Genomic DNA, 11863 nt, shown 5'->3' on the forward strand with positions numbered 1-11863 from the left:
TGCTGCATTGATTGAAAATTAATAAAATGCTGACATGCAAAAGATGACTCTATCTAATGGTTACTGTGGTTCTGGCCTGTCTCTTTGCACCTTCTCTGCATAGGTTTTGGTCCGTGACTATGATGGGTAACTCTCTAACCAATGGTGAGGCACAGGAGGGGGTGGTCCAGATGGGCAAGAGCCCTTTACGCAACAGGCCAGTACTAAACTGATATAATATGCTTGGAGACACTTCATTAGTCAAACATCAATCAGAATGGGACCCGCAGCCGGTGACACATGGTGGGCTTACTGAACATCTGGAAAGTGTTTCAACACCAACCTCCTTTGCAGCTCTAAGATGTCATGTGGTGGAGCCAGGAGCCAAAAAAAAAGAGATTAGTGGAGTGATTTCAGTGTAAACTCCCTCTTTGTGTTGCTTAAGCAAAATTTGTCTGAATTTGCTTTTTCTTCATTCCGAGGGTGTGGGGTTTTTGGTGTAGTTTATTCCACTAAGGGGGTCTTCATAAAAAATGTTTACTCTATGACTGTAACAAACATTAGCATAGCCTCAACAAAACCTGTGGCATTTCATGTAATATCATTGGCTCCTATGATGGTAAGTGACATCCAATGGTCATAATGCATTTTTTCTCAATTCCTCAATCAGGAAAAAGGCTGTATTATTGTCACTAGATGTCACTTACGATCATAGGAGATAATTCTACAGCACACGTTTGTCACATTTGTATAGCAAAGTTTTTGTACATAGATTACTATAGATTACTATAATATAATAATACATAGTATTATTAGTACCAGAGTTTTTCTCTTTTTTTTCTCCCAGGAGAAATTGGGGTTGATTTATTAAGGAAGAAGAGCATATTCGCTTTAGCAGTTGAATTTTCATTTTGCCAAATTCATTTTTACTACCTAGCTAAGTGGATACCCAATCACTGTTAAGGAAATATATAAAAAAAAAAAAAAAAAAAAAAGGATTTTTTGCTCATACATCTGCATTGAATGCTCAAAGTCAGCATAGCTTTATTTAATTTACCTAGCGAAAGTGAAAACATTATCCAATTTTCTTATTTAATTTGCTTTAGATATACGATCAACTATGTAGTGCGACTATGTCCTGCAAAGGCTTGCCTGATTGCATACAAATTGAAAGTGTGTAGGTTTGACCTTCTATTATAAGGTTTTGGTAAATCTCAAGGAAAATTGTACAAGAGAATTGTATATTGCCTTAAAAAATAATAATGTTTGGGGTCAATTTTACTTACATTCTGAAACTGATGTCTTAAATCTCTATTTAGATAAAATATCTGTTTTACAAGAAAACATTTAAAATGGAGTGCATTGATGACACAGCTTGCTGAAATCTGAAAGCATTTTCAATTTTTTGAAGAGAGAACATTGCATTGCAGAAGCGGTTTGCATTGAGGATAGAGGGGGGAGAGCAATCAATGCTCCGACTTTTCACTTGAGCTTTTGCTATTGATTTTTCAGAAAACGGTACATCTATTAAAGTAGAACTAAAAGCAAAACATTTTTCATTTTGAACCGAGTAAGGTGGGTTTATAACCTCTGTCATATAGTTACATAGTTACATAGTTAGTGAGGTTGAAAAAAGACATCAGTCCATCCAGTTCAACCTATGATGTGTGTGTGTGTTTGCTGTTAACCGTACATTTTATACCCCTGTATGTTGTGGTCTCTAAGGTGCCCATCTAATAGTTTTTTTAAACTATCAATGCTCCCTGGTGATACAACTGCTTGTGGAAGAGAATTCCACACCCTTACTGCTCTGACAGTGAAGAACCCCCTACGTACTTTAAGGTAAAACCGCCTTTCCTCTAGTTTTAGTGAGTGGCCACGTGTCTTATTGTATTCCCTTTCTCTGAAAAGTTTGTTCCTTATGCTAGGGTCGCCAGTACAGTATTTGTACATTGATATCATATCCCCCCTTAATCGTCTCTTCTCCAGAGAGAATAAGTTCAGTGCTTGTAGTCTTTCCTCATAGCTGATGTCCTCCATTCCCCTAATTATTTTTGTTGCCCTTCTCTGGACTCTTTCCAGTTCCAGAACATTCTTCCTGAGGACCGGTGCCCAGAACTGGACAGCATACTCCAGATGTGGCCGGACCAGAGTCTTGTAGAGTGGGAGAATAATTTCTTTATTTCTGGAGTGAATCCCCTTTTTTATACATCCCAGTATTCTGTTGGCTTTGCTTGCAGCGGCTTGGCATTGCATGCCATTGCCAAGCCTGTTGTCTACCAGTACCCCCAGGTCCTTTTCCATCCTAGACTCACCCAGAGGTTCCCCCCCTAGTGAGTAGCTTGCTTTTTGGTTTCTGGCACCCAAGTCATGTTTTTTTTTTTTTCCCATATGTGCCCTATTGGGGAGATTTCCTTTTAATTTCTGTCCCATAGTAAAAAAAAAAAAAAAAAAAGGGTATGAGAGGAAATCCCTGCAAAGTACCAAAGTGAGGGAATCCTGGGCTAACACCAGGGTCAGCAGGACTAGTGACCCCATTGGACAATTTTCTCTATATTCCTGTTTTGGTATAAAAAACAGGATTTCCTTTTATTTTCATATTTCAATAGTAACAGTAAACAGGTGAATCTCCATAACGGGGTCACAGACAGCATAAAAAACTGACAGATGTTCTAATCCCTCTCCACTCTATCAAAAACTAAAAAAAATATTGCCAGTTGTAGGCAGGTGCCTACAAGAGAGTTATCATGTCTTCCTTTGTGAGTTCTTGTTTTTCCTGTCTGTGCTCGTACCCTCATGTTAATTGAGTCAGCCTGGTGCAAAATTTGTCAATGTCTTGATTTCCTCAGGTTGACCAGTGAACTGGAGGTAACCAGACTGTAAGGGTTAACTTTTTTATGGTATTTTCAGCAAGTTTTTCACCCCATACAGGTCAACCCACATAAAAGAGGCTGACTCTAAGCCCCTTCATCAGCAGCCCCCTGTGACAGCCAAAATGTAGCTTGTTATTCTGCTGGTGTGATCATCCCCTTTGGGGAGTGATGGGAGCCCAGTTGGGGTTCCTGGTGAGGGTCTTGAGTCTGAAGACACTCATTGACTTGTAGCTGCTAATTATGGACTTTCTGTCATTCTGGATTACCGCCAATTATGGACTCTAAGGCGCTGCTACTACCTCTTGTGGATTATTGCCTAAAGGGACACTTTCCGGAGAAGGGAATGCTTTATGGACTTGCCTTCTGCCTAAGGTACGCACACTTTATGAGGCACTAGAAGAGCTTTGTATAGGGACAGTGTTGAAGATGTCTTTGGAGAACTGTACTGTTATCAGCAACTACCTCAGTAAAGGAGTTGTGTTTGTTTACTTGCTTTGATTGGTCTGAAGTCTCTTAAAGGGGTGCATGCGTAAGGTATCAAAAGAACAGGGCTTGCAAAACAAAAAGGTGGCCAAGTTAGAGGAAGATACAGAACATGGGTCTAAAACACAGAGTGTTATCCAGAGGAAGTTAATGTGTTGTTATTAAGGACTAAAGTGTCTGTGTCACATGCCAATCAGCCAGGAGATGGGTGACATGGCAAAGATGACGGTTGCGCTCTGGTAGTGGAGGGGATTCAGTGCCTTGCATCCCCACTAGTGGGTGATTCCCCACTTTGGGGCCAGACCTGCGGCTCAGAGTACCTATGGACCCAGCCTGGAGTCACGGGAGAGAGCTATTCAGAGGGGCCCAGGGAAATTGAGCATAAGCATGAAGAGAACATTTCCTGTGTCCCTTAGCAATTATAGGATTAGTCACTGGGAGAGAGGTGACATGAACTGCTGGATTGGCAAAGACTGGTACAGCTTCTGCAGTACCAGTCCCTAAATGCTGTACACCTGGGAGTGTTGTCTTCTAAGGAGAGAAGTGTTAAGTGTAACATTTACGAAACAAGAGAGTTAACTGTGCAAGTGCTACCCACTTCTAATTTGGAGTACCGCTTTAATGTTGATTTCACATGAAAGCAGCTCCGGGCCTGTGCTTCAGGCATTAGTGGGTGCAGTTCTGCAGCGTCCCCAATAGGGCGTCTAAGCCCCGCCCACACTTTGGTTATACTTTTATGATTGTCTCCTAAACACATGAAAAGAGCTGGAAGCTCTATTTGCTGGCTGGCTGGAAATATAACTAGGTATTTATATGCAATATTGCATTTTTTCTAAGAAAGTATAAAATATATACAAAACATAATAAAAATAAACTGATCTTTTATTGTTTTATTTGCCTTCTGTGTCCCATATAGGAGATTCAATTCACCTCCTGTACTGTAGACACAACAAGAAGTGGGAGGAAACCAGATTAATAACAGCAGAAGCCATTGGCTCCTGCTGCTGTCAAACAAAAGCTGTGACACGGGACGGGAGCGGGGGGCAGGGCCGTGTCCTGTTGCCTGTGTCAATGGACGCAGCAGTGGGACTTGGGAGTGCCGGCAGGGGACCCCAGTAGAGGATCGGGGCTGCTCTATGCAAAGCCATTGCTCAGAGCAGGTAAGTATAAGCATGTTTGTTCTTTTTTTAAAAATCACTTTAAATCCTATCAGTTTTCCTGCCTACCTTTACCTTCCCAGCTGAACTTCAAGAGAACACCTCCCTAGATAATGGAGTGGACGATGAGTTGTGGTCTAAATCAGGAGAGCAATCTGGGTGACAACCATGTCTTCCTCCACAGATTCTGTGGCGTGAGTAAGCAAAGCCACCTTAGGACAGGTAGTGCGTTGTTTACAGAATCACTAGGTGAAACTAAATAGAAAAAAGCTTGAGAAAGGAAATAAAAACATTTTTTTTTATATTACAGCCACCACATTTAGGACTGGTAAGCTGTAATATAAAAAACGGAATTTTTGTAAAATCTTACCTGTAAAATTCCTTTCTCTGAGTCCTCCGACAGTCGCCGCCCTCTGTAGAATTTTGTGAAGGTGTGACCAAGTCGCCGCCTTACACACCTGGGCCACAGAAGCCCCATGACGACAGGCCCAAAACGTACTCAGAGATCTTGTAGAGTGCGCCTTCACAGGCACAGGGGGAACTTTCCCCTTCAAAGCATAGGCCTGTTCCACAGTCTGTCTGATCCATTTGGCAATGGTAGAGGCCGATGCAGCCAAGCCCTTCCGAGGTCCATCAGGAAGGACAAACAAGGAATCCGACTTGCGGAAAGATTCAGTCGATTTCAGGTAAACCCTGATCGCCCGAACAACATCCAAGGAATGCAGCTCCACCTCCTTCGGATGCTTGGGCTTCGCGCAGAGCGAAGGCAGGACAACATCCTCATTGATTTGAAAATCCGAAACCCTCTTCGGAAGAAAAGAAGGGTTAGGTCGTAAGACCACCTTATCTAGATGAAGGACCAGATACGGAGACTTGCATGACAAAGCTGCCAGCTCCGAAACCCTGCGAGCCGAAGTGATCGCCACCAAAAAAGCGACTTTTTTGGACAACATGGACAACGAGATCTTCCTGATCTGTTCTAAAGGGAGCATGTTGTAGCACGGACAGAACAAGATTCAAGTCCCAAGGAGGTAAAGGTTCCCTCCTAGGAGGGACCAGATGTCGCACCCCTTGAACAAAGGTACTAACCAAAGAGTTAGACGCCACAGGACGTTGAAAAAGAACGGCCAGCGCAGACACCTGACCCTTGACCGTAGCCAGCGCCAAACGCTGGTCGACACCCGTCTGAAGGAAGGACAACACCCTAGACACCGAGTAAGTGCGAGGTGAAAACCCCCTGGACTCACACCAGGCAAAATAGGCCTTCCAAGTACAGTGATAGACCTTCCCCGAGGAAGACTTCCTCGCGTTAATCAAAGTGTGAATGACCTCCGGAGAGAGACCCCTATCCTTCAGGACCTCGGTTTCAACAGCCAGGCCGTCAAAGCCAGCGACTGTAAAGCAGGATGGAATATCGGCCCTTGAGACAAGAGATCTTCTCGAAGAGGCAGACGCCAAGGAGCGTCGACCGCCAGGTTCACGAGATCCGCGTACCAGGACCGGAGAGGCCAGTCCGGTGCCACAAGAATCACCGTGTGTGGTTCCGAATTCAACCTGCGAAGGAACCTGGGCAGCAATTGGATCGGCGGGAACGCATACAGCAGCCGATACTGGTGCCACGGGGCCACCAACGCGTCGGACGCGTCTGCCCGAGGATCGCGCGTCCTTGCCACGAACCTTTTTACCTTGTTGTTCAGACGAGACGCGAACAGGTCCACTTCCGGAAGACCCCACTTCGCGCACAACATCTGGAAGACAGCCGGGTGGAGAGACCATTCCCCCTGATCCAGGGTCTGGCGACTCAGATAATCCGCCTGCCAGTTCTCCACCCCCGGAATGTGTACCGCCGATTTCGCCGGGACATGAATCTCGGCCCAAGAAAGAATGCCGGCCACATCCCGAGCCGCTCGGGCATTCCTGGTGCCCCCTTGGTGATTGACGTAAGCCACCGCCGTGGCATTGTCCGTCTGCACCCGAACCGGACAGCCGCGCAGCCTGTCCGTCCAACGGTGAAGGCAGAGATTTATCGCACGCAACTCCAGAATGTTGATCGGAAGGGAGGATTCCTCCTCCGACCAAGTCCCCTGGGCGGACAGAACGCCCAGAACACCACCCCAGCCCGACAGGCTGGCGTCCGTGGTGATCACCGTCCATGAAAGAGGACGAAAAGACTTTCCCCCCGACACCGCCGGGGACTGGAGCCACCACAGAAGATCCCTTCTGGTGCGACGGCTCAACGAAACCTCGACATCCAGAGACTGCGGACGCCCGTCCCACTTGGACAGAATCTCCGCTTGGAGACCCCTCGTGTGAAACTGGGCAAAGGGAATTGCCTCGAAAGCCGAGACCATCAGACCCAGACACCGCATGCACTTCCGCAGGGATGAGCACGGAATGTCTCTGAGGGACTGGACTTCTCCCTGAAGAAGCTTGATTTTGTCGTCCGGTAGGAAGACCTTCGCTTGGACCGAGTCCAGGATCATTCCCAAATAGGGAAGACGAACCGCCGGGCACAGTGTCGATTTTGGATAATTTATCGTCCAACCAAACTCCTGCAGAGTCTGCACCGTGACGGACAGATCCTTCTCCAGACCCAGGCTGGTCGCAGATCGAACCAGAATGTCGTCCAGATACCCCAGGACAGAGATGCCCTGGGCCCTCAACAAGGCCAGCAGTGGCGCAAGCACCTTGGTGAAAACCCGCGGAGCCGAAGCGAGGCCAAAAGGCAACGCCACAAATTGGTAGTGATCCTCCGCAATGGCGAATCGAAGGTACCTCTGGTGACCCTCGAAAATGGGAATGTGTAGGTACGCATCCTTCAGATCGATGGAGGCCATGAATTCCCCCGGAACCAGGGCAGCCACCACCGACCGCAGAGATTCCATGCGGAACTTGCGAACCCGCACAAAGCGGTTTAGAGCCTTCAGGTCCAGAATTGGACGAACCTTGCCCTCCTTCCTGGGTACAGTGAACAGATTTGAATAGAACCCCCGAAATCTGTCCCGATGAGGCACCGGGACCACCACTCCCTGACCTCTTAGGTCCCGCACCGCCAGGTGCAGATCCCGCAAACGCTCCGGAGACAGTTGAAGAGTTGAGGGAAAAAATCTGCTCTCCGGCCGAGAGAGAAACTCGATCTTGTAACCAGATCGAACGATTTCCTGAACCCACCTGTCCCGAACACGGGCCAGCCAAGATTGTAGAAAACCGAGCAAGCGTTCCCCCACCCCAGAACCGGGTGAGGGCGCCCCTTCAGGCCGCACTGTTGTGGGCAGCGGATCCGGATTGGCCGGACTTCGGCTTACCTGTCCACGGCTTCTTTTGAGAGCCCTGACCTTTGAACGGTTTGCCCTTAAAGTGCGGCCGAAAGGCACGAAAGGACCCCTGAGAGGGCCGAAAGGAAGCATGCTTCTTACCAGGAGCCGACTTAGCCTTCTGGGATTGGGGCAAGAGCGTGCTCTTACCACCCGTGATCCCCTTTATCAGTGTATCCAAGGATTCGCCAAAAAGGCGAGAACCGTCATAAGGAAGATTGGCTAAAGTCTTGCGAGAAGATTCGTCCACCGACCAACACTTCAACTAAACCAAACGGCGAGACAACACCGCCACACGGTGTACACGTGCGGCCAACGGAACCATATCCAGGTCCGCATCGCACAAATACATGACACCCTGATGGATTTGATCCACCATGTCCAATGTCGCCTGCGGGGCTGAGTCAGCCACCAAAACGCGTCTAAGCACCTGCGTCCAACTCGCGACCGCCTGGGCCGCCATAAGGGAAGCAAACAGAGCTTTTAGCATAGAACCCATAATAGAATAGGTATGACGGGCAAGAGACTCCAGCCTCTTGTCCGTGGCATCCCGGAATACCGGGGTATCCTCAGCAGGAATCGCAGTGGACTTATTCAGAACCACGATCGCGTGATCCACAGGAGGTGGTACACACCAACGCTCGTCAGTAGCGGGCGTGAAAGGATAACGCAGTTTAAACCTACTGGGTACCGCAAAAGGTTTGCGAATATTACGCCATTGTTCCTTAACGGCGCTCTGAAAATCATCAGTGCAGGGAAAAACCTGCGATGTTTTGTGCCTTCTCTTTGTCCCATAAGCTGCCAAAGCAGCCGGCGGACACGGTTCATCTTGCAAGCGCAGCGTTTGTTTGATGGAAGCAACCAAGTCATCCATGAGCGCAAGCTCTTCAGACGAGCCAGGGGGAGAATTATCCACCCCTTCAACCTCAGCCTCCACCTCGGACCCCACAAGATCCACGGAGGAACGGGACCCCGACAAGGAGACCCCGGCCATATCAGCCCCCGCACCATCACCCTCTGAACCAGAGGAAATTGAAACTCTGGACCTTTTTGTGGATTGAGCAGCCACCAACATTTGCACCTGGGCAGCAAGATTAGCCACAATCACAGCCAAATCCCCCCCTGGGGGAGAAACAGCAGTCCCCTGGCTACCCACCAATGTGGCAGGAAATTTGCCCTCCTGAGAATCCATTGCCCCACAAAACTTATGCTGACAAGAAAGGGTCACTGCCCCCTTAACAAGCGCGGCGAGCGCAGCCCACCGCCACACACACAAGCCTAATGAGACCCCCACAGGGAGAGCACAGAAAACAGGCAATGGATACAGGCAGATAGGAAAGTTAAAAAACCTGAGGGGACCCCTGTAGTAGCTGCTGCTGCGATCGGTGCACATCAGGAAAGAGGAAGTGATGCAATCAGGGCGCTCTTGTAAAGCCTATGAGAGGCTACAAGAAAATGGCCGCCCGCATTGAAAACATGCGGCCGGGGCGATGCAGGCAAAATGGCGGCGCTTGGCACCGAAAACGCCGCTTCCCCGCTCTGCGATGTAACACATCGCCCATGTAAAAATGAACATGGCAGGTTGCCGCAGCGACCGCTGTACAGTGCCCCCAACATGACCACAGGCATGCCCCACAGCACACAGCGCTTCACACAGTAACAGGCGGACACACAGTGCCACACAGCCCCCCCTCCTGCAGCCCACAGCGTGCAGGCAGAATGACAGGGAGCCCAATAGTGTGAATAGAGGCAGGTTACACAGTCCCAGACTGACACCCCCCCCCCCCCCCCGACAGACAGGTCCCCACATAAATTCACTTACCTGCTAATGGCGTGGGGGACCCGCACTGGCGAACAAACCGCAGCACATGAGGCAGGGAGAGTCGCAACCAGGACGCACGAAACCGGGGTTAAGAAACCACACAGCGTCCAGTGAGGTAGCCACCTCACCAAGCATCCCTGCACCGAACAGGGATGGGTCGTTCACTGTGCCAGGAGCAATACCTGGCTGAACGCTCGATGGCAGGCCGGGAAAACCACTGACCCACAACCTGCGACCAGGGGGATCAGCCCGAGTCCCAGCCCGCACGAATCCTCTTCATCAGAAGAACTAACTAACGCTGACAAAATGAACAGCTAAGCAAACAGAGAGAAAAAACTCAAACAAAATCAAAAAAGAATAGAGAAAAGGCTGAGACAAATGCCCCAGCATAGAGACATCCAGCTACTCCTGACAAGCTAGACATTGAAACTGGAGTATGGATACAGGAAGTAGGAGGGTATTGACTGAGGGGACCACCCCCTGGGGGTGGGATGTGTTAAAACTTTTATATTAACATATTCTGTTGCCTAGCTACTCCTTCGGAGCAAAGTCTAATACCCCATTGTGACGAATATGAAGAGGGCGGCGACTGTCGGAGGACGTAAGAGAAAAAAAGTTTTAGAGTTTATATATGCTTTAACAAAACATAGGATGTATTAAAAAACGTAAAAATGTTATCTGTTACTACTAACACTGGGATACATTTCTACATTTAACAGGAAAACATTTTTAACAATGTGAGGAAAAATGATGATCAAAAGGCTGAAACCCCCAGTAACAAGCCAAGTCTTACCACCATTCAAAACAAAGAGCCAATAATTTACCATAAGGAAACCAGATCCGAATGATCCCCAGGTCAAAGGTGGGCAATCTTGTTTCTCTGGAAAATGTACATTGGTATCCATTCTTGTCTCATACATCCTGGTTGGAGTCTCTAACTGTTTACAAAAAAACAAATATGTTTTAAAAACAAAACAAAAATATGTTTATTATTGAAACAAAGCATCAAAAATACTAGTATAACCACTTTCAGCCTGCCCAACATCAAATGACGGAGGAGTGGTGCGGCTCTCGTTCAGGGACGAAGTCATACGATGGCACCCAGAACGGTGGCGCTCTTGCGTGCCCGCGAGACACAGTGCGACCCTAAACTCGGTAAAGAGCCGATGACGCGGCTCTTTGCCCATGTGATCTGTTGTATCCAATCACAGCCATAAACGTAACATGCAAATGCAGAGGTGCCATTTATTGGCACTCCTTGCCTTACACTATCAGTGTATGTGGTGGGAGAGCCAATCAGCGGAACCTCCCCGAAGGGATGACCAGGACAGGTAATCAGGACACTGATCATCAGTGCTCTGATTACAGTAAAGCCCCAGCAGTGCCCATCAGTGACCCCAATCAGTGCCCATCAGTGATGCTGGTCAGTTCCCATCAGTGCCTGCTCATCAGTGCTGCCCATCAGTGCCGCTTATCAGTTCCCACCAGTGCCAACTATCAGTGCCCACCAGTGCTGCCTATCAGTGCTCATCAGTGCCGCATATCAGTGCCCATCAGTGCGACATATTAGTGCCTCCTAATCAGTGCCACCTAATCAGTGCCCTTCAGTGCTGTCTCATCAGTGCCCATAAGTGCCACCTCATCAGTGCAGCCTCATCAGCGCACATCAGTGAAGGAAAAAAAATTACTTATTTACAAAATTTTCTGAAAACTAAGAAAATTTTTTTTTCAATATTTTCAGTCTTTTTTCTTTTTTTTTTTTAGTAAAAAAATAAAAACCCAGCAGTAATTAAATACCACCAAAAGAAAGCTCTATTTGTGTGAAAAAAATATAAAAATTGTATTTGGGTACAGTGTTGCATGACCGTGCAATTGTCCTTCAAAGTGTGACAGCTAAACATTGGCCTGGGCAGGAAGGGGGTGAAAGTGCCCGGTAGGCAAGTGGTTAAAATGAGTTATATTTGTCAGATTTATTTTAGTCCATGGCTCCATGCACATAAATATATTGATTATAAACATTTCTTTTTTGCACAACTTTCTAAAATAAGTAACCAAGGTTTTTGTTCTCAGAGAATAGGTGCAGGAACCCCCCCCCCTTCTGAGTCAATTCTTGTCTCCGCCCCTACCCATCTTGATGCACCTTTGATTCCACCCCCTATGCACTTCCCAGTACCGCCCCTTTTAGAGAATACAGAGCCAACTACCATTTTGAAGTAATTTGTATTGAATTTGTTA

The 11863-nt window shown here is 47.6% G+C and overlaps 1 protein-coding gene across 1 annotated transcript in view; it reads right to left on the reverse strand.

Moving 5' to 3' along the window:
- The window catches only part of LOC309566004 (protein lin-54 homolog), a gene marked incomplete at both ends in the record, with an annotated part of 127388 nt that extends 116840 nt beyond the window's left edge, over positions 1-10548 (reverse strand). Inside the window, one exon of the mRNA XM_082271023.1 lies at positions 10453-10548. Within this exon, the coding sequence (XP_082127149.1) occupies positions 10453-10548 (96 nt within the window). The remainder of the gene's footprint in view (positions 1-10452) is intronic.
- Between the last annotated feature and the right edge of the window lie 1315 nt (positions 10549-11863).

Source organism: Pelophylax lessonae (assembly GCF_965119305.1).
Source record: "Pelophylax lessonae genome assembly, chromosome: 10".
NCBI classification, from domain to species: Eukaryota; Metazoa; Chordata; class Amphibia; order Anura; family Ranidae; genus Pelophylax; species Pelophylax lessonae.